This window comes from Aquarana catesbeiana, linkage group LG11, assembly GCF_042186555.1.
Source record: "Aquarana catesbeiana isolate 2022-GZ linkage group LG11, ASM4218655v1, whole genome shotgun sequence".
NCBI classification, from domain to species: domain Eukaryota; kingdom Metazoa; phylum Chordata; class Amphibia; order Anura; family Ranidae; genus Aquarana; species Aquarana catesbeiana.
In genome coordinates, this window is record NC_133334.1 from 4,228,733 (window position 1) to 4,251,429 (window position 22,697).

At 47.4% G+C, this 22,697-nt stretch overlaps 1 protein-coding gene across 5 annotated transcripts in view; it reads left to right on the top strand.

Moving 5' to 3' along the window:
• SOX6 (SRY-box transcription factor 6) overlaps positions 1 to 22,697 on the top strand; it is a 507,467-nt gene that overhangs the window by 168,823 nt on the left and 315,947 nt on the right. For all 5 annotated transcript variants that reach the window (XM_073603957.1, XM_073603956.1, XM_073603959.1 and 2 more), the window contains one exon: positions 4,209 to 4,327. In XM_073603957.1, coding sequence (XP_073460058.1) covers positions 4,251 to 4,327 — 77 coding nt within the window. In that variant the 5' untranslated portion in view covers positions 4,209 to 4,250. The remainder of the gene's footprint in view (positions 1 to 4,208; positions 4,328 to 22,697) is intronic.

The following is a 22,697-nucleotide window of genomic DNA, read 5'->3' on the forward strand; positions in this document are numbered from 1 at the left end:
CACTATCTGACCATCACCATCAAATATCTACCAACCAACTATGACCAACCAGTAGCCATCATCCAACCACCACCATCTAATACCCACTATCTGACCATCACCATCAAATATCTACCAACCAACTATGACCACCCAGTATCCATCATCCAACCACCACCATCTAATACCCACTATCAGACCATCACCATAAAATATCCACCATCCAACTACCACCATCCAATATCCACCACCTAACTACCACCATCCAATATCCACCATCCAGTATTCTCCATTTAACCATCACTATCCAACTACCACCATCCAATTCCCACATCCAACATTTATCATCCAACCACCACCATCCAATATCCACCATCCAACCACCACCATGTAATACCCACTATCTGACCATCATCATCCAATATCCACCAACCAACTATGACCACCCAGTATCCATCATCCAACCACCACCATCTAATACCCACTATCTGACCATCACATCAACTATCCACCATATCAAATATCCACGACCATCCGGTATCCACCATCCAACTACCACCATCCAATATCCACCATCCAACTACCACCATCCAATATCCACCATCCAACTACCACCATCCAATATCCACCATCTAACTACCACCATCCAATATTCTCCATCTGACCACCACCATCCAATATTGATCATCCAAATGCCACCATCCAATATTCTCCATCAAACCATCACCATCCGAAATCCACCATCCAACCACCGCCATCCAATATTTATCATCCAACCACCACCATCCAACCGCCACCATCCAACCGCCACCATCCAAGTACCACCATCCAATAGCCACCATCCAACCACCATCCAACCACCACCATCCAATATCCACCATCCAATAGCCACCATCCAATATCCACCATCCAATATTGTCCATTCAACCACCACCATTCAATATCCACCATCCAATATCCACCATCATCCAATATTGTCCATTCAACCACCACCATCCAATATTCACCATCCAATATCCACCATCATCCAATATTGTCCATTCAACCACCACCATCCAATATCCACCATTCAATATCCACCATCCAATATCCACCATTCAATATCCACCATCCAATATCCACCATTCAATATCCACCATCCAACCATCACATCTATAAAATGAACTTAATAACTGTCACTGTGGATAAAATGAAATCCTTTGATCTTATGAATATTGGGAACAATGTAAATCCTCCATAATTCATCTCCTATTCTCCTTCTCCAATAGAAGTCACTGTGCAGATCCCAGGTTGGGCGGATGGAAGGCGACATGCGGGGTCTCTAGGTCCACAACAACTATTATAGAGTCCTGAGCTCCAATCAGTCTGTTATTTTTATGGATGTTTTTTCTTTGTTTCTAATGTTTACAAATAAAAGGAATTAGTTTTCTCTGTAGAATGTGAGTGACATGGGAACGATGTGATACATTGTAACAGGATCTGTTACAATGATATAATAGTGATATAAAGTTACAAAGGATCTGTAAAATCTCAGAGAAACTTTTACATTTTAATGTAATTTCCAAAAAATCTGCAGCTTTCATCCCTGGTGATCCCGCCATGGAGGTCCTTGTTCAGTCACTTCCTGTCATAGGGTGACAACACTCTGGCCTTGTCTCTCAGTTGTGCCCCTGTGTTGTCACCCTGTCACATGGCCTTCAGATGGAGACCACAACTTCCGGTTCCATCTCACATTACACAGATATGGTCCACTGTTGTCACCATCAGGAGACCCGCCCTGAGAAATGCCATGCAGCCATCACTGGAGTGTATGGAGTCTGGTAGTGTCTGCAAAGAGGCTGCAGGAGATCAGCAGCACTAAAATGTAACAAAGTATCAAAAAACTCAGGTGAAGGCAGGAAAAAAAAAACGAAAAACAGATGAATGCGCAGAGCGCGAAGCAAATAAAAGGTCGTCCATTTTGGGTTTATATCTCCTCTAAGTCGAGGCGCGGTCCGCTGACACAGGGATGGTTGTTACTGTATCTGGGTGGAGCGGAGCCGGGCGTCTATTCATGTTTTCCAAACGATGTGCGAGTCCCGTGTCACCCGATCCGGAGCGCCACTTTACTGCGTGGTGGCCCTTTCCTGCTCCGAACGCTGGCCGAGGAACAGACGGGTGATGTCTTCCCACATCGTCACCATAACCGAGAACAATCGGCATCTGGCAGAAACATCCATACTCCACCAAGCTGAGCCACCCCTGGAGAGCGCAATATAGAGTGCTGCTGAGTATGACCTCACGCTCGGGGGAGGGGGGGCATAATAATGTACAACTGAAATATAGGAAAATGGCACAGTACCACTTCACTGTAATTCTCAGTATCTGCTCTTATTCTGTATATATGGACTCTGCACAGTACTACTTCTCTTGTCCTGTATGTCGGGTGTAATTCTCAGTATCTGTTCTTATTCTGTATGTATGGACTCTGCACAGTACTACTTCTCTTGTCCTGTATGTCGGGTGTAATTCTCGGTATCTGTTCCTATTCTGTATGTATGGACTCTGCACAGTACTACTTCTCTTGTCCTGTATGTCGGGTGTAATTCTCGGTATCTGTTCTTATTCTGTATGTATGGACTCTGCACAGTACTACTTCTCTTGTCCTGTATGTCGGGTGTAATTCTCGGTATCTGTTCTTATTCTGTATATATGGACTCTGCACAGTACTACTTCTCTTGTCCTGTATGTCGGGTGTAATTCTCAGTATCTGTTCTTATTCTGTATGTATGGACTCTGCACAGTACTACTTCTCTTGTCCTGTATGTCGGGTGTAATTCTCGGTATCTGTTCTTATTCTGTATGTATGGACTCTGCACAGTACTACTTCTCTTGTCCTGTATGTCGGGTGTAATTCTCGGTATCTGTTCTTATTCTGTATGTATGGACTCTGCACAGTACCACTTCTCTTGTCCTGTATGTCGGGTGTAATCCTCGGTATCTGTTCTTATTCTGTATGTATGGACTCTGCACAGTACTACTTCTCTTGTCCTGTATGTCGGGTGTAATTCTCGGTATCTGTTCTTATTCTGTATGTATGGACTCTGCACAGTACCACTTCTCTTGTCCTGTATGTTGGGTGTAATTCTCGGTATCTGTTCTTATTCTGTATGGATGGACTCTGCACAGTAGCACTTCTCTTCGAATAATTGTGCTGAATATTGGGGAATGATCTCGGTATGGGTTGTGTTGGCGCGGGGATAGTGGCTGTTCTATGGCGGGTTACAATGGTCGATCCCCGGACGGAGCCCAGCACACAGACCCCTTTCAGGGCGCTCGGCCGCCTTTATTTGGGGCCCAGAAAATGGCTCAGTGTTTTGTGGCGGTCCAGGTGTCGGGGGTGCAGTTGGTGGCGCGCGGCGGTTCTCGCCAGCGATGAGCTCACAGAGGGCTCCTCCGGCAATGTCTTCCTTCCTGTCTGCGGCAGAATCGGCTCTTCATGGCAGACAATGGCCTTTCTCTTGGCTCGGCGCTCACAATCCCTTTCAGGACATGGACTTATTGTATCTAGAAAGTGGCACTGTGGCTCCGTCCCATCCCGGGGGGGGGGGAGGGGGTGCACAGGGGCCCGGCACGGTCAGGGTTACTGGTTGGGGGGGGGGGTATTGGTGTGAAATGTGTGGAAAAGTCGGGGACACTCGGGGGGGGACGGCAGAGAAAAGTATCCCCTCGGAAATGACAGGAAAGGTTTGTCCTCAATGGCGCTTTTGTTTACTGTTTTCCTAAAAGGGGCCTCACTATATTTCATCTGTCAAACTGGCTTTTCTTATGGCCAACAATGGCCGATTGTTTTCACCGAAGGGGGGGAAAGAAAACTGCAGGTCTCACAGACAGGAGAATTCCGTATTATGTTTTCCTGCCAAATTCCGATGTGTTTCCCTTCAACTCACAAAGGGCTCATAACTTACTGTCAAGTGTGAGGGAGCCACAATGCCCCAGTGTTGCTTCGCCGATTCGCCGCGCTGGACGCAGCTCCGGCTGGCTGTGTGAGCGCCGAGGGGCCGCTGGTGTGTCACGAGAGAGAGAGAGAGGGGGGGGGGGCCCGGCTCCGGCTCTGCCAGGCCCCAACGCAGAGCCCCCAGAGTCTCGAGGAGAGGGGGGGGGGGTCCGCCGGTTCGGGATGTGGTGGGTGAAGGTCGGTCGGGTCGGATTTGGACTTTCACTAAACTGAATGTGCTTTTTGTCGGCAGTGACTTTGGATCCTCGTGGCTCGGGACGGCGGGAGATTTGGTATGCCATCCAGCTCTGAAGTCCTGACGAGCGTCATCGGGGAACGCAGTTCGGACGAGTGGAAGGACAGCCACTTACTGTAAGTACGCGCACTTTCATCGTTTTGGTGTACATTTAGGTTTTTGATGGGTTTGTATGGCGGGGCTTTATTCGGTTGGAAGGCTTCTGGATCTGTAAAAGATGTTTGAGAATTGGGATTTGTTGGACGGAGCGCGTCAATGGCGTCCTCTGAGCGCGGGAAAAAAATTGTCCGTTGTGTCAGAAATCTGAGGTTTCTTGTTGGCCGCGTTCAGGTCAGACGAGACGCGATGATGTCATTTAGATAGAAGGCATCAGACGCGGGAATTTTCCTCCAAGAGTTACAAATAAAGTGAAATGAAATTCTTCTTCTTATGCAGGTTTTATATTTTCTTATTAATATTATAAGGGATTTATATAGCGCCTGCAGATTGTGAAGCGCTGTACAAAACAAGGTTCCCATAAAATTGAAGACAGGAGGGTCAGCTGGTAGATCTCATTCAATTCCGTCATTGTGATCTTGTGGTGTTTTTGTAGAATGTAAATGTGTCATAATAATCTCCCTTTAGGGATTAATAAAGTTTTCTGAATTCTGGAATTTGAATTTTGACGTGAATGAAATTTTCCTGAATAAAAATGAGATTCGCTCTTAGAAATTCATTCTTTCGAGAAAAATGTTCCCATCCGGCTCCTTTGAAAGTTCTTGTATCTGTGGTTGGATATGAATGTCAGTGTGACCCCAAAAGCACTTAGAAAATCGAGTGAACTTTCCAAAAATTTACATTTTTAAATTAAATTCTACAGGTGTATGGTCAGTTTTAAGAAGACCCTGGTCGTATGAGCTTACAATCTAAAAGGGAGGGGCAAGTGATACATAAGGTAATAACTGGAGTGAGGGACCATCTATGAAGAGATGAGATTTAGGTGGAGGAGGGATAGGCTTCTCTGAAGAGATGAGATTTAGGTGGAGGAGGGATAGGCTTCTCTGAAGAGATGAGATTTAGGTGGAGGAGGGATAGGCTTCTCTGAAGAGGTGAGATTTAGGTGGAGGAGGGATAGGCTTCTCTGAAGAGGTGAGATTTAGGTGGAGGAGGGATAGGCTTCTCTGAATAGATGATTTTAGGTGGAGGAGGGATAGGCTTCTCTGAATAGATGATTTTAGGTGGAGGAGTGATAGGTTTCTCTGAAGAGATGATTTTTAGGTGGAGGAGGGATAGGCTCCTCTGAAGAGATGATTTTTAGTTGGAGGAAGGATAGGCTTCTCTGAAGAGATGAGTTTTGGGTGGAGGAGGGATAGGCTTCTCTGAAGAGGTGAGGTTTAGGTGGAGGAGGGAGAGGCTTCTCTGAAGAGGTGAGATTTAGGTGGAGGGGGGATAGGCTTCTCTGAAGAGATGAGGTTTAGGTGGAGGGGGGATAGGCTCCTCTGAAGATATGAGTTTTAGGTGGAGGGGGGGTAGGCTTCTCTGAAGAGATGAGTTTTAGGTGGAGGAGAGATAGGCTTCTCTGAAGAGATGTGTTTTAGGTGGAGGAGGGATAGGCTTCTCTGAAGAGATGAGGTTTAGGTGGAGGGGGGATAGGCTCCTCTGAAGAGATGAGTTTTAGGTGGAGGGATAGGTTTCTCTGAAGAGATGAGTTTTGGGTGGAGGGATAGGTTTCTCTGAAGAGATGAGTTTTGGGTGGAGGAGGGATAGGCTTCTCTGAAGAGATGAGGTTTAGGTGGAGGGGGGATAGGCTCCTCTGAAGAGATGAGTTTTAGGTGGAGGGATAGGTTTCTCTGAAGAGGTGAGATTTAGGTGGAGGAGGGATAGGCTTCTCTGAAGAGATGAGATTTAGGTGGAGGAGGGATAGGCTTCTCGGAAGAGATGAGATTTAGGTGGAGGAGGGATAGGTTTCTCTGAAGAGATGAGATTTAGGTGGAGGAGGGATAGGCTCCTCTGAAGAGATGAGATTTATGAGGAGGAGAGATAGGCTTACCTGAAGAGATGAGATTTAGGTGGAGGAGGGATAGGCTTCTCTGAAGAGATGAGATTTATGAGGAGGAGAGATAGGCTTACCTGAAGAGATGAGATTTAGGTGGAGGAGGGATAGGCTTACCTGAAGAGGTGAGATTTAGATGGAGGAGGGATAGGCTTACCTGAAGAGATGAGTTTTGGGTGGAGGAGGGATAGGCTTCTCTGAAGAGATGAGGTTTAGGTGGAGGGGGGATAGGCTCCTCTGAAGAGATGAGTTTTAGGTGGAGGGATAGGTTTCTCTGAAGAGGTGAGATTTAGGTGGAGGAGGGATAGGCTTCTCTGAAGAGATGAGATTTAGGTGGAGGAGGGATAGGCTTCTCGGAAGAGATGAGATTTAGGTGGAGGAGGGATAGGTTTCTCTGAAGAGATGAGATTTAGGTGGAGGAGGGATAGGTTTCTCTGAAGAGATGAGATTTAGGTGGAGGAGGGATAGGCTCCTCTGAAGAGATGAGATTTATGAGGAGGAGAGATAGGCTTACCTGAAGAGATGAGATTTAGGTGGAGGAGGGATAGGCTTCTCTGAAGAGATGAGATTTATGAGGAGGAGAGATAGGCTTACCTGAAGAGATGAGATTTAGGTGGAGGAGGGATAGGCTTCTCTGAAGAGGTGAGATTTAGGTGGAGGTCGGATAGGCTTCTCTGAAGAGATGAGATTTAGGTGGAGGAGGGATAGGCTTCTCTGAAGAGGTGAGGTTTAGGTGGAGGAGGGATAGGCTTCTCTGAAGAGATGAGTTTTAGGTGGAGGAGGGATAGGCTTCTCTGAAGAGGTGAGGTTTAGGTGGAGGAGGGATAGGCTCCTCTGAAGAGATGAGTTTTAGGTGGAGGGATAGGTTTCTCTGAAGAGATGATTTTTAGGTGGAGGAGGGATAGGCTTCTCTGAAGAGATGAGTTTTGGGTGGAGGAGGGATAGGCTTCTCTGAGTTTTGGGTGGAGGAGGGATAGGCTTCTCTGAAGAGATGAGGTTTAGGTGGAGGGGGGATAGGCTCCTCTGAAGAGATGAGGTTTAGGTGGAGGAGGGATAGGCTTCTCTGAAGAGGTGAGATTTAGGTGGAAGGGGGATAGGCTCCTCTGAAGAGATGATTTTTAGGTGGAGGAGGGATGGGCTTCTCTGAAGAGAGTTTTCCAGGATCTCCTAAAAGTGGACAGATTAGGAGATAGCCGGACAGATTGGGGTAGGGGGTTCCAGAGGATGGGAGAGGCTCTGGAGAAGTCCTGGATATGAGTTTGGGAGGAAGAAACGAGGGAAGTTCTTCTATGTGTTCCATGAATGGAGAGTGAATTACAGATCCTCTGCTGTGTGTAGTCTGAGGATTTCCTTACAATCTGATCTGATACTCCCAGGATTGCCGTCCTCATGTCCCTGTACAGCAGTGCTCCTCACAGTGACCATAACAAAACATATTCCTTTTTCTCTTATTTAAAAAAAAAACTTCATAGAAATGTATTTCTTTTCTAAGTGGTGATTTTTGTGCGGTTTGCCTTGTCTCCGCCCCTTGCGTTCTTTAGTGGAGGGTTACGCCGTGTACTGTGGGAGGTGTGGAGATGAAGGGATCTCCTCCATTGACTTCATTCAGATCCCTTCTTCAGGTTTTATACATTTCACTCCTCGTAAGTAGACGTAACGTCCGTCTTCTCGCCAGCGCGCCGTCTGTTTCCTGTCCGGTTGATTGGCGGCTCGGAATTGATTGGGCGGGTTCATGTGGACAATGAGATTGGTCCTGTGTGATCTCATCTTCTGCAGATCTTCATTCATTTTGTCAGGAGAGGAATATTCCTTCACCCATTGGCTGTAGATGATGGGGGTGGGGGGGCCAGGCTGGTGGTACGTGGAGTGCGGGCGTCTCAGGACTCGGCCTGGGAAATGTTGGGTGTTTGGGGGGCCGTGTAAAAGCTCTGTTGTACATCCCGTTATATCTTGGCGGTTCTGTGCAGGAAGTACCTGAGATACAATGTGTGATAACAGAAGGATACATTGTTACATCATCTGATTAGTAAACGATAAAGGTCCATCTTGTTCCATGTTCTGTAGAGACCCCGACCTTCCCACACCTGGGGGGGGAACCGACACTTAGTGCTGAATCCACACACATACATGTTATTTAATGATAAATTTGATTCATAGCACATTAGAGCCAACGCGTTTCGGGGGGCCAACGCGTTTCGGGGGCCAAACACTCTTCCCCTTCATCAGGGACACAAAACATGTAAAAAAATACAATGGTCAGAAATACAAATACATGAACCGGCACTCAGTGCGGAGTACGCGGGGTATGCAGGGTACGCGGGGTACGCCCTGTGCTCTGCCACGGGGGGGGAATTTATTTTACTGACACCCATTCTGAAACTTTTTCAATGAATGTGAGTACAAAAAAAAGGAAAGACATAAATCACCCGAATTTCCACCTTCACCTAATTAGACAATCGGATATGTCCAGCTGATGTTGGACTACAACTCCTAGCATGCCGTGTATATATAAAAAGGGAAGGGCATGCTGGGACATGTAGTTCATCAATGTTGATAAGTCCCAGTGATCCTCTTTTCTTCTCCTGGTGTCACCGGGACAGGAAGTAGGGGGGGGGGTGATCTCAAACCACAATAAAAACATGGCAGAGATTTTAACCCTCGCCATTCAAAACTAAAAATAAAATAGATACGTTTTTGGGTGGAGTCGGGCTTTTATCGGTCAGTTGAGGCTTCTGTTGGAGTAGGTGGCTGTAGGAGGTTTGCAGCAGATTGACTCAGAGGAGATGGAATGATAAACTGCCTAACTTTACTGAAGGGCACAGCACTCGCCTACCAACATGTTTCAGGCACTGGGGGCACATGGGAGGGAGCATCATGTGATAGGCTGGCTGAGGATGGAGATGACACAGGCAGCACCCATTTATTGGAGGAGCCAGGAAGGTTTTTCTTTCCTTCTTCTGGATCTCCAGTATTAGGAGGAAGACGATCTAACTGAGGTGAATGTGAGATTTCGTGGAGCGGCCCGATTATCCGTCCTCACGCCGATTCCCCACATCTGTTACATATTGTTCCTCCTGCTGGGGGGGGGAGAGGGGAGGCAGTGCCGGTACGGTGATCACCGTGAACTCAGCTGCCTCCCCCAACACATCACTTTCACCATGGGCAGCTCTGCTACTTCCAGATACTCAACTGTCACTTCAGATCCATATAGAGCACGGGTGGAGCACCGTGTCCTGTGGGGACAAGACTGGTACTCCTGAAAATACTTGTGTCATAGTTGGGTCCAAGATTGTGTAATGTAAAAAAAAACAGAACTTGGCAACATGTTTAGACAAATTGACAGCTTCTGATGTAGTGACAGTTGACATGTTCTAAAAAAAGTGACAGTTGACTTCTTGCAAAGTGACAGTTGATATAGTCTCATGTAGTGATAGTTGGATGGTGTAACAGTTGACATGTTCTGCTTTAATAACAGTAGATGTGTTCTAATGTAGTGACAGTTGACCTGTTCTGATGCAGTGACGGTTGATGTGTTCTGTTGTAGAGATGGTTGGACTTTTCTGACATAGTAATAGTTGACATGTTCTGATATGGTGACAGTTAGCATGTACTCTTGTAGTGACAGTTGGATGTTGTAACAGTTGACATGTTCTGATATGGTGACAGTTAGCGTGTACTCTTGTAGTGACAGTTGGATGTTGTAACAGCTGACATGTTCTGCTTTAAGAACAGCTGATTGTTCTAATGTAGTGACAGTTGATCTGTTCTGATGCAGAGATGGTTGAACTTTCCTGACATAGTAATAGATGACATGTTCTGACATAATGATAGTTGACGTGTTCTGATTTAATAACAGTTGACATGTTCTAATATAGTGACAGTTCATGTGATGTAATGACAGTCAACTGCTCCTGACATGGTCTTAGTTCTTAGTGTTCTGAATTATTGACAGTTGGCTTGTTCTGATGTAATACTGACAGATGATGTTTTGAATTAATGGCAGTTACATGTTCTGACAAAAGTGACAGTTGGCATGTTCTAATTTAATGACAGTTGACGTTCTAATGTAGTGACAATTGACTGTGCCTACCATAGTGATAGTTAACATGTCCTGAATTGACAGTTGGCACGTTCTGATGTAGTAGTGACAGCTGATGAGTTTTGAATTGATGACAGTTGTGTGCTCTGACAAAGTGACAGTTGACATGTTGTCAGGAGAAGGAGGGCAGCCTCCATCTGAGGCTTCTCACATAGGTAATCTCAGATTGCATGCTTCTTCCTACCTGACTGATGGGCTCTGGATGGGAATATCTCAGCTCTGATGATCTGGAGACATACAGGGCCAGGAACCGTGTGGAATTCCACCGTTCACCCCATCGCTGTACAACCAACATATGTACATACTTGGCTTACCGTGTAACCCTCGCACTGCCGCACTGCACCGAGGCCCCCCATCCCCCATCACACACACCTCTGCAGTCACATCCAGTGATGTGCGTTAGGATGTTGCGGTGCCATTTATTTTGGATGGATCAATGCATGGTGACGCACTATCATAGGTGGGGTTGTGCGTTGTAAAATAAGATGCTACATCTGTTTCTTTTGATCCATTCCCGTGCATTGGTAGCAAATTCTAAATGAAACGCAACACATTATTGAGTTACACAATGCGCAATAATGCGACGCACCGGAATGGTGAAATGTGAATGGGCCCCGAATGTTGGATTGATGTCATATTCTTCTCTCAGAGGAGGGTGGAGGCTTTTGTTCAACGTTTTGGTAATTCGTAGGTGGGGAAATCCAGCTTTCATTGAGCTTTGTACGTGAGATCAACATGAGATCCTTCATAGTTCCATTAGAGTTCCTTCACAGGTGTTCCTGACCTTTTCCTGACCCCTTCCTAACCTCCTCCAGATCACTTCCTGACCTCTTGCTCACCTCCCCCAGACCTTCTCCTGAACTCTTCCTCATCACTTTCTGACCGACTACTTCTGGACCTCTTCCTAACCTCCTCCAGATCACTTCCTGACCTCTTGCCCACCTCCCCCGGACCTTCTCCTGAACTCTTCCTCATCACTTTCTGACCGACTACTTCTGGACCTCTTCCTAACCTCCTCCAGATCACTTCCTGACCTCTTGCCCACCTCCCCCGGACCTTCTCCTGAACTCTTCCTCATCACTTTCTGACCGACTACTTCTGGACCTCTTCCTAACCTCCTCCAGATCACTTCCTGACCTCTTGCTCACCTCCCCCAGACCTTCTCCTGAACTCTTCCTCATCACTTTCTGACCGACTACTTCTGGACCTCTTCCTAACCTCCTCCAGATCACTTCCTGACCTCTTGCCCACCTCCCCCGGACCTTCTCCTGAACTCTTCCTCATCACTTTCTGACCGACTACTTCTGGACCTCTTCCTAACCTCCTCCAGATCACTTCCTGATCTCTTGCCCACCTCCCCCGGACCTTCTCCTGAACTCTTCCTCATCACTTTCTGACCGACTACTTCTGGACCTCTTCCTAACCTCCTCCAGATCACTTCCTGACCTCTTGCTCACCTCCCCCAGACCTTCTCCTGAACTCTTCCTCATCACTTTCTGACCGACTACTTCTGGACCTCTTCCTAACCTCCTCCAGATCACTTCCTGACCTCTTGCTCACCTCCCCCAGACCTTCTCCTGAACTCCTCATCACTTTCTGATCACTTCTTGACCTTCCCCCGACTACTTCTTGACCTCTTCCTAACCTCCTCCAGATCACTTCCTGACCTCTTGCTCACCTCCCCCCAGACCTGCTCCTGACCTCACCTCATCACTTTCTGATCACTTCTTGACCTTCCCCCGACTACTTCTTGACCTCTTCCTAACCTCCTCCTGACCACTTCCTGATATCCTACGAACTTCCTCCCCTAACATCAGATTCTTCATAAGTGTTTCTGACCTTTTCCTGACCTCTTCTGGACCTCCTCCAGACCACTTCCTCACCTTCCCTTGACCTCCTCCTGACCACTTTCTGACCGGCTCCTGATGTCCTCCTCAACACTTCCTGACCACTTTTTTACTTCTTCCCGATCTCCCATTGACCGCTTCCTGACCTCTTCCTAACCTCCTCCTTACCACTTCCTGACCTCCCCTGATTACTTCTTGACATCCCCCTAACCATCTCCTGACCACTTCCTGACCTCCCCTTTGCCTACTTCTGACCACTTCCTGACCTCTTCCTGACCTCCTAATCTCTTGCTCGTCTTCACCTGACCACGTTTTGACCTGCCCCTGACCCCCTCATCATTTCCTGACCTCCCCTGATTACTTCTTGACATCCTCCTAACCATCTCCTGACCACTTCCTGACCTCTCCCTGGCCTCCTTCTGACCACTTCCTGACCTCTTCCTGACCTCCCCTTGGCCTCCTTCTGACCTCTTCCTGACCTCCTCTCGGCCTCCTCCTCACCACTTCCTGACCTTCCCTTGACCTCCTAACCTCTTGCTCATCTTCACCTGACCACTTTCTGACCTGCTCCTGACCTCCTTGTCACTTCCTGACCTCCCCTTGACCTCCTCCTGACCTTCCCTGAACCTCCTAACCTCTTGCTCATCTTCACCTGACCACTTTCTGACCTGCTCCTGACCTCCTTGTCACTTCCTGACCTCCCCTTGACCTCCTCCTGACCTTCCCTGAACCTCCTAACCTCTTGCTCATCTTCACTTGACCACTTTCTGACCTGCTCCTGACCTCCTTGTCACTTCCTGACCTCCCCTTGACCTCCTCCTGACCTCCCCTGAACCTCCTAACCTCTTGCTCATCTTCACCTGACCACTTTCTGACCTGCTCCTGACCTCCTTGTCACTTCCTGACCTCCCCTTGACCACCTCCTAACCTTCCCTAAACCTCCTAACCTCTTGCTCATCTTCACCTGACCACTTTCTGACCTGCTCCTGACCTCCTCGTCACTTCCTGACCTCCCCTTGACCTCCTCTTCTCTTTCTTCTAAGCTGCTTTGGCATTCTTATTGACTTGTATGTGGTGAAAATCAGATCAGAATGAAACTTTGTGTACACCGGCACTAACTTAGTCCAGAGATGTTTGTAGTTGTGGAACACTTTTTTAAATCTCAGCAATGCAGACAATACACCCGCACTGGTCCCCCCCTTTGCACTGGTCCCCCCATCCCCCGGCCTGCCTCATCATGTTGGACAGGTGTTGTAATGTCACTGCATGTGCTGCAGCGCAGTATTAGGAATGCTGTATGTACACAGTGCAGCTCGGAGACTCCCATTTTACGTGTCCCAACAGAATGCAGGACAGAGGACAAGTAAGGAAAATAAGGTTCACATCGCCTGGGGGCTGCAACATGTCACATCTCCATTGTTCCTTGGGTTGTAATCCACCAGCTGGTGTGGGCGCCGTGCCAGGAGAGGTGCGGGAGGGGAGACAGCATTGGATGGAGATGGGAAGTGAAGGCCAATCTTCAATAAGCATGCAGCCGGTGATATTTGGGGGTCGGGGGACATAGAAATCATTGCGGCTAATGGCAGCCAGGCGAAGGGCATTTTCAGACGGGGGTCAGCTGTGGCAAATATTCCTTGATGGCAGATTTATGTGAATAGATTCTGAAGCAGCTGTGGTGGGGCTGGCAGGGATCCGGCCTATCGGGAGGTGCGTCTGCTTTATTTTGTAGCCGTGTTGTTGGTGACCGGAATAGCGTGGAACACCGGAGCCCCGTCACCTGATCCCCACAGCACCTCCGTGGGACAATATTGGTGTCACCGCGTGCGGCAGCGGGCCGGGCGGAATGTTTGGCTCAGGAATTGTTCTGCTGATAATCTTACAACACGCACCTCCATCCCCGCACTGCCGTCCCATGACCGCGACACACATGGGGGATCACATTTCCACAGAGACGCGGCCGCAGCCATTTATGGGTGGAACAATGCCGGGCTATGGAGAGGCCGCAGACCCACTCTCCACCCTCAACTGGTACCACCTCACCCACCCCCGATATGGAGAGGCCACATAGTGGGCCGCAGACCCGCTCTCCACCCTCAACTGGTACCACCTCACCCACCCCCGATATGGAGAGGCCACATAGTGGGCCGCAGACCCGCTCTCCACCCTCAACTGGTACCACCTCACCCACCCCCGATATGGAGAGGCCACATAGTGGGCCGCAGACCCGCTCTCCACCCTCAACTGGTACCACCCCACCCACCCCCCCCGCTATGGAGAGGCCACGTAGTGGGCTGCAGACCCGCTCTCCACCCTCAACTGGTACCACCCCCCCACCCCCGCTATGGAGAGGCCACGTAGTGGACTGCAGACCCGCTCTCCACCCTCAACTGGTACCACCCCACCCCCCGCTATGGAGAGGCCACGTAGTGGGCCACAGACCCGCTCTCCACTCTCAACTGGTACCACCTCACCCACCCCCCCGATATGGAGAGGCCACATAGTGGGCCGCAGACCCGCTCTCCACCCTCAACTGGTACCACCCCCCCACCCCCGCTATGGAGAGGCCACATAGTGGGCCGCAGACCCGCTCTCCACCCTCAACTGGTACCACCCCCCCACCCCCGCTATGGGGAGGCCACGTAGTGGGCTGCAGACCCGCTCTCCACCCTCAACTGGTACCACCCCCCCACCCCCGCTATGGAGAGGCCACGTAGTGGGCTGCAGACCCGCTCTCCACCCTCAACTTGTACCACCCCCCACCCCCCCGCTATGGAGAAGGCACGTATGGGCCGCAGACCCGCTCTCCACCCTCAACTGGTGCCACCCCACCCTCTCCCGCTATGGAGCAATTCCTACATTTCTTCTATTGGGTCACAGTAAAATCATACATACCTGGATATTGCCTGGTTCACTTTTGGCTCTCCTTTTGTTGACAAAGTTTTGCAAAAATATTATTTTATGTTTAAGATGACACAAAAATTCTGATTCTGATACAAAGAACTGCAAAGTTCTTTATAAATCGGCGGGGAAATCCTCATTGTAAGGAGTGTTGGGGGTGGGGGGAAGTAGTTGAAGAATTCTGATTGGGGTACACTAAGGGTTAAGGCAGAACTGAACTAAAGCATCGACTTAACGATTAAAAAAAAAACAGTTACATTCCCGGCATGCCAGGAATGCTAACTGTCACATTTAACTGTCAAACCATCAATTGGCTGCAGTCCTAACTGATCATGTGCAGCACCATGGCAACCACAGATCAAACCCAGGCCAAGATGGCGGCTTCATTCGCTGAAAAGAATAAGAGGGTTTATTTTATTAAAATAAAAATTTTAAATGTCAGGCTGCTTCAACTGATCATCTGTAGATTGATTATTCCTCTGACTTCAGATGAATGAAACAACAATGTTACTTTGTATCTCTCCATCTCTTGTCTGATCAATGTTTATAAACAATGTTACTTTGTATCTCTCTATCTCCCGTCTGGTCAATGTTTATAAACAATGTTACTTTGTATCTCTCCATCTCCTGTCTATCAATGTTTATAAACAATGTTACTTTGTATCTCTCTATCTCCCGTCTGGTCAATGTTTATAAACAATGTTACTTTGTATCTCTCCATCTCCTGTCTATCAATGTTTATAAACAATGTTACTTTGTATCTCTCCATCTCCTGTCTGATCAATGTTTATAAACAATGTTACTTTGTATCTCTCCATCTCCTGTCTGATCAATGTTTATAAACAATGTTACTTTGTATCTCTGTATCTCCTGTCTGATCAATGTTTATAAACAATGTTACTTTGTATCTCTCCATCTCTTGTCTGATCAATGTTTATAAACAATGTTACTTTGTATCTCTCCATCTCCTGTCTGATCAATGTTTATAAACAATGTTACTTTGTATCTCTGTATCTCCTGTCTGATCAATGTTTATAAACAATGTTACTTTGTATCTCTCTATCTCCTGTCTATCAATGTTTATAAACAATGTTACTTTGTATCTCTCCATCTCCTGTCTATCAATGTTTATAAACAATGTTACTTTGTATCTCTCCATCTCCTGTCTGATCAATGTTTATAAACAATGTTACTTTGTATCTCTCCATCTCCTGTCTATCAATGTTTATAAACAATGTTACTTTGTTTTTTTTTTACGAAAGGCAAATCCACTTTGCACTGAGAGTGCACTTGGAAGTGCAGTCGCTCTAAATCTAAGGGGTAGATCTGAAATGAGTGGAAGCTCTGCTGATTTTATCATCCAATCATGTGCAAGCTAAAATGCTGTTTTTTATTTTCCTTGCCTGTCCCCCTCGGATCTACAGCGACTTTAATTCAAAGTGCACTTGCAGTGCAAAGTGGATTTCCCTTTAGTAAATAACCCCCTTTGTATCTATCTCCTGTCTGATCAATGTTTATAAACAATGTTACTTTGTATCTCTCTATCTCCTGTCTGATCAATGTTTATAAACAATGTTACTTTGTATCTCTCTATCTCCTGTCTGATCAATGTTTATAAACAATGTTACTTTGTATCTCTCTATCTCCTGTCTGATCAATGTTTATAAACAATGTTACTTTGTATCTCTCTATCTCCTGTCTGATCAATGTTTATAAACAATGTTACTTTGTATCTCTCTATCTCCTGTCTGATCAATGTTTATAAACAATGTTACTTTGTATCTCTCTATCTCCTGTCTGATCAATGTTTATAAACAATGTTACTTTATATCTCTCTATCTCCTGTCTGATCAATGTTTATAAACAATGTTACTTTGTATCTCTCTATCCCCTGTATGATCAATGTTTATAAACAATGTTACTTTGTATTGCAATGCTTTGTACAGCACATGCCCGACCCCCCCCCCTCCCATGTTCTATAAATAGTAATAGTATTGTGTTTTAATGATGTCCAATGTTCGGACATGTTGGGGGAGGGGGGGTAGTGTTCTATGTATAGAGTGGAATAGAATTGTATTTTGATGGTGTCCAGTGGTCGGCCATGTTGGGGGGAGGGGGGGTAGTGTTCTATAGAGTGTAAAAGAATTGTGTGTCGATGGTGTCCGGTGGTCGGCCATGTTGGGAGGAGGGGGCAGGGGGTAGTGGAATAGAATTGTATTTCGATGGTGTCCGGTGGTCGACCATGTTGGGGGGAGGGGGGGTGATCTATGTATAGAGTGTAATAGAATTGTATTTCGATGGTGTCCGGTGGTCGGCCATGTTGGGGGGAGGGGGGGGGGGTAGTGTTCTATGTATAGAGTGTAATAGAATTGTTTTTCGATGGTGTCCGGTGGTCGGCCATGTTGGGGGGAGGGGGGTGTTCTATGTATAGAGTGTAATAGAATTGTATTTTGATGGTGTCCGGTGGTCGGCCATGTTGGGGGGAGGGGGCAGGGGGTAGTGGAATAGAATTGTATTTCGATGGTGTCCAGTGGTCGGCCATGTTGGGGGGAGGGGGGGGTAGTGTTCTATGTATAGAGTGTAATAGAATTGTATTTTGATGGTGTCCGGTGGTCGGCCATGTTGGGGGGAGGGGGGTGTAGTAGAATTGTAGCGCGGTCCTGACCAGCGATCGGATTGGGATTGCGGGGGTCGCCGGGTTCTGGTTTCCTTGTAGGGTTACTTTTTCTCGCAGTTTATTCTCGTATGTCGTCTTGGCTCATCATTGTCGGTATAAATCCCACATCCACTTGTGCTGAAGACGTCTCAACAAACCTGTCAGCGGAACTTCTATTGTAACTGGCGGAGTTCCCAGCGTCTGTAGTGCAGTGCATGCTGGGAGATCTCCCAACACTTCAGCAGCGGGACAGGCAAAGAATGTCATGTTGGTTGGTAGATGTGCCCCTCCCCCTCCCCATGCCCACCAAAAATAGCCCTAATGCTGCATTGATGTGGAGATTGGGAGAAAGCTTTGAAGGAAGCGTGTGATTGTGTCTCTGCACTCCCCTTACACTGGAATGGGAAGTTCTATTCACTGATGACATCACAGCGCGTTCATTTCGGCCAGTGATGTCATTGCTTTACATGTAACATTGTATATATTCTCCGGGATACACACTTCATATCTCTTTCTGGATGGATTTATTTTATATCGGATGGAATCTTTCTCAGATCTTTCTATCGATCACTCAAGAAACAACTAACATTGGCGCGTTCCGATCCTCGCCATTAACCCTTTCCTCTCCACTCCCACTGAATACTGGGAACAGTTCAGCTCATTCCCCACCACTGGGACCTCACCGCCCACCGGATACCAATTCATTACTTCTGGTATATGAACCCCTCGCTGTCTGCTCTCTTCTTCTATCTGTTCTCCAGGTATTAACCCTTCAGAGTCCGTCCTCCATCTACAGTGCCTGGAAAAAGTATTCATACCCCATGAAATTCCCCACATTTTGTTACACCCAAAACCATAAATGTATTTTATTGGGATTTTATGTGATAGACCAACACAAAGTATCACATAATTGTGAAGTGGAAGGAAAATGATAAATGATACAAATAAATATGTGAAAAGTGTGGGGGGGGGGCATTTGTATGGCGCCCCCCCCGGAGTCAATACTTTGTAGAACCCCCTTTCTCTACAAGTCTTTTTGGGGATGTCTCTACCAGCTTTGCACATCTAGAGAGGACATTTCTGCCCATTCTTCTTTGTAAAATATCTCAAGCTCTGTCAGATTGGATGGAGAGCGTCTGTGAACAGCAATTTTCAAGTCTTGCCACAGATTCTCAATGTGATTTAGGTCTGGACTGTGACTGGGCCATTCTAACACATGAATATGCTTTGATCTAAACCATTCCATTGTAGCTCTGGCTGGATGTTTCGGGTCGTTGTCCTGCTGGAAGGTGAACTTCCGCCCCGGTCTCAAGTCTTTTGTAGACTCTAACAGGTTTTCTTCTAAGATTGTCCTGTATTTGTCTCCATCCATCTTCCCATCAACTCCGACCAGCTTCCCTGTCCCTGCTGAAGAAAAGCATCCCCACCACATGATGCTGCCACCACCATGTTTCACGGTGGGGATGGTGTGTTCAGGGTGATGGGCAGTGTTAGTTTCCCCCACACATAGCGTTTTGCTTTTAGGCCATAAAGTTGAATTTTGGTCTCCTCTGACCAGATCACCTTCTTCCACATGTTTGCTGTGTCCTCCACATGGCTTCTCACAAACTACAAACAGGACTTCTTATGACTTTCTTTCACCAATGTCTTTCTTCTTGTCACTCTTCCATAAAGGGCAGATTTGTGGAGAACACGACTAATAGTTGTCCTGTGGACAGATTCTCCCACCTGAGCTGTGGATCTCTGCAGCTCCTCCAGAATTACCATGGACCTCTTGGCTCTTCTCTGATGAATGTTCTCCTTGCCCGGCCGGTCAGTTTAGGTGGACGGCCATGTCTTGGTAGGTTTGCAGTTGTGCCATATTCTTTCCATTTTCCGATGATGGATTGAACAGAGCTCCGTGAGATGTTCAAAGCTTGGGAGAGTTTTTTATAACCTAACCCTGCTTTATACTTCTCCACAACTTTATCCCTGACCTGTCTGGTGTGTTCCTTGGCCTTCATGATGCTGTTTGTTCACTAAGGTTCTCTAACAAACCCCTGAGGGCTTCACAGAACAGCTGTATTTATACTGAGATTAAATGACACACAGGTGGACTCTATTTACTAATTAGGTGACTTCTGAAGGCAATTGGCTCCACTAGATTTTAGTTAGGGGTATCAGAGTAAAGGGGACTGAATACAAATGACCCCCCCCCACACTTTTCACATATTTATTTGTATCATTTATCATTTTCCTTCCACTTCACAATTATGTGGCACTTTGTGTTGGTCTATCACATAAAATCCCAATAAAATACATTTATGTTTTGGGTTGTAACAAAATGTGGAAGATTTCAAGGGGTATGAATACTTTATCAGGGCACTGTATACTCTTCCCACCATTCCTCACCTGCCGGACTTTTCTTGTGCTCTTTTCTTTCTCTGGAACTCTCAGGCCGGGTTTCTCCGCATCCAATTCGCATAGCAGGAGATTGTGATCGGTTCTCTATGAAGCCGGTTCACACATCGGCAGTGGCTCCGGTGCGTCTTTTTATCTGTTTTCAGCTCAAAATTTGGGCTGAAATTGGACCTGAAGCGGTGAATGGAGACTCGCAGGACTCCTGCTGTGATCTCTAGTGTGAACCCGCCCTCAGACACTCATCAACCCACCAATCACATCCCACCTCTAAAGAAAGATTTGCCATTTTTACAAGACCGCTTCATTTTAGATTGCAAGCTTCTCTGGTCAGGATGTGGTGTTTTTAGCCCCGCCCCCTGTGTGAGTTCAGGCGCTGTCTGTGCTGAATATATGAATCATTGATGAGTTCTTTATATTATTCTATGGAGAATGTTTTGTTACTTTGTATGGAATCGTCTTCCTCCCGGGTGGAGCAGAATGTTTGCATTCTGGATTGGGTGACGATCGGTGAGCGATTGTTGTCATTGCTGAATCCCGACACCGAGAACTGAGCTTTACCATCCTGACTTCTACGTTCCTGACATTCACCAAATCCTCATCCTGAAGATGACATCATCCCTCAGAAAGGTTATTGTTGTTTTTAAATCCTCCCCCCGGCTCCTCCCCTTCAGTCTTGCACAGGTGTAGCGGCTCCTCCCCTTTAGTCTTGCACAGGTGTAGCGGCTCCTCCCCTTCAGTCTTGCACACGTGTACCGACTCCTCCCCTTCAGTCTTGCACAGATGTACCAGCTCCTCCCCTTCAGTCTTGCACAGGTGTACCGGCTCCTCCCCTTCAGTCTTGCACAGGTGTACTGGCTCCTCCCCTTCAGTCTTGCACAGGTGTAGCGGCTCCTCCCCTTTAGTCTTGCACAGGTGTAGCGGCTCCTCCCCTTTAGTCTTGCACAGGTGTAGCGGCTCCTCCCCTTCAGTCTTGCACAGGTGTACCGACTCCTCCCCTTCAGTCTTGCACAGGTGTGCCAGCTCCTCCCCTTCAGTCTTGCACAGATGTACCGGCTCCTCCCCTTCAGTCTTGCACAGGTGTACTGGCTCCTCCCCTTCAGTCTTGCACAGGTGTACTGACTCCTCCCCTTCAGTCTTGCACAGATGTACCGGCTCCTCCCCTTCAGTCTTGCACAGGTGTACTGGCTCCTCCCCTTCAGTCTTGCACAGGTGTGCCAGCTCCTCCCCTTCAGTCTTGCACAGATGTACCGGCTCCTCCCCTTCAGTCTTGCACAGGTGTACTGGCTCCTCCCCTTCAGTCTTGCACAGGTGTACTGGCTCCTCCTCCTCAGTCTTGCACAGGTGTACTGGCTCCTCCCCTTCAGTCTTGCACAGGTGTACCGGCTCCTCCCCTTCAGTCTTGCACAGGTGTACTGGCTCCTCCCCTTCAGTCTTGCACAGATGTACCGGCCCCTCCCCTTCAATTTTGCACAGGTGTACTGGCTCCTCCTCTTCAGTCTTGCACAGGTGTACCGGCTCCTCCCCTTCAGTCTTGCACAGGTGTAGCGGCTCCTCCCCTTCAGTCTTGCACTTTCTCTGATATCCCTGCACACTGTGAGCTTCTCATAATGTGCATTAGAAGCTGCCACAAGTCAGATAGAGCCCCGCCCCATTTCCTGGCTGGAGGACGTCCAACATCATCTAGCGCTTTCCTTCCCAGCCTGACTGTCCCTGGCCCCGCCCCTTTTCGATCTTTCATTCATGGAGACTCAGCATCACATGCAAATACAGCCTGCCTAGGAATGCCCACTCCTCCATATTGACACCCACCCATCAAGGCATTTTGATATTTGCATAACTCCTCCCAAGAGCCCGCCCACTGCTTGCATCAAGACTGTAGAGTCTTGAGAGGAGATATCATGGCAGGGGGGGCTGGGATGCTTTCAGGAGGCGATGTACAGCCCCCTGCCGTTCCCTCCCACCAGCCATGATCTGCTGGCATTGCATAGAGGAGCGCAGAGATCCGGTGATGATTTGGCTTATTGTAAAATAAGGTATGTCATGAAAATGGAAAGGTTTTACCCTTAATAATGGAATTTCTAAAATTTGGCTTATCTAATAAGAAACCCCTAACAGGCAATCATCATTTGTTCTTGTCCTGAGTGATGTACATGGATATAATATAAAATCTTGTTTTAGTGTGTTATCACACACATACAGTATATACACATATATAGCATATATATATATATACACTATATTACCAAAAGTATTGGGACGTCTGCCTTTACACACACATGAACTTTAATGTCATCCCAGTCTTAGTCCGGAGGGTTCAATATTGAGTTGGCTCCGCCCTTTGCAGCTATAACAGCTTCAACTCTTCTGGGAAGGCCGTCCACAAGGTTTAGGAGTGTGTCTATGGCAGGGATATACAATTAGTGGACCTTCAGCTGTTGCAGAACTACAAGTCCCATGAGGCATAGCGAGACCCTTGACAGCCACAAGCATGACACCCAGAGGTAGAGGCATGATGGGACTTGTAGTTTTGCAACAGCTGGAGGTCCGCTAATTG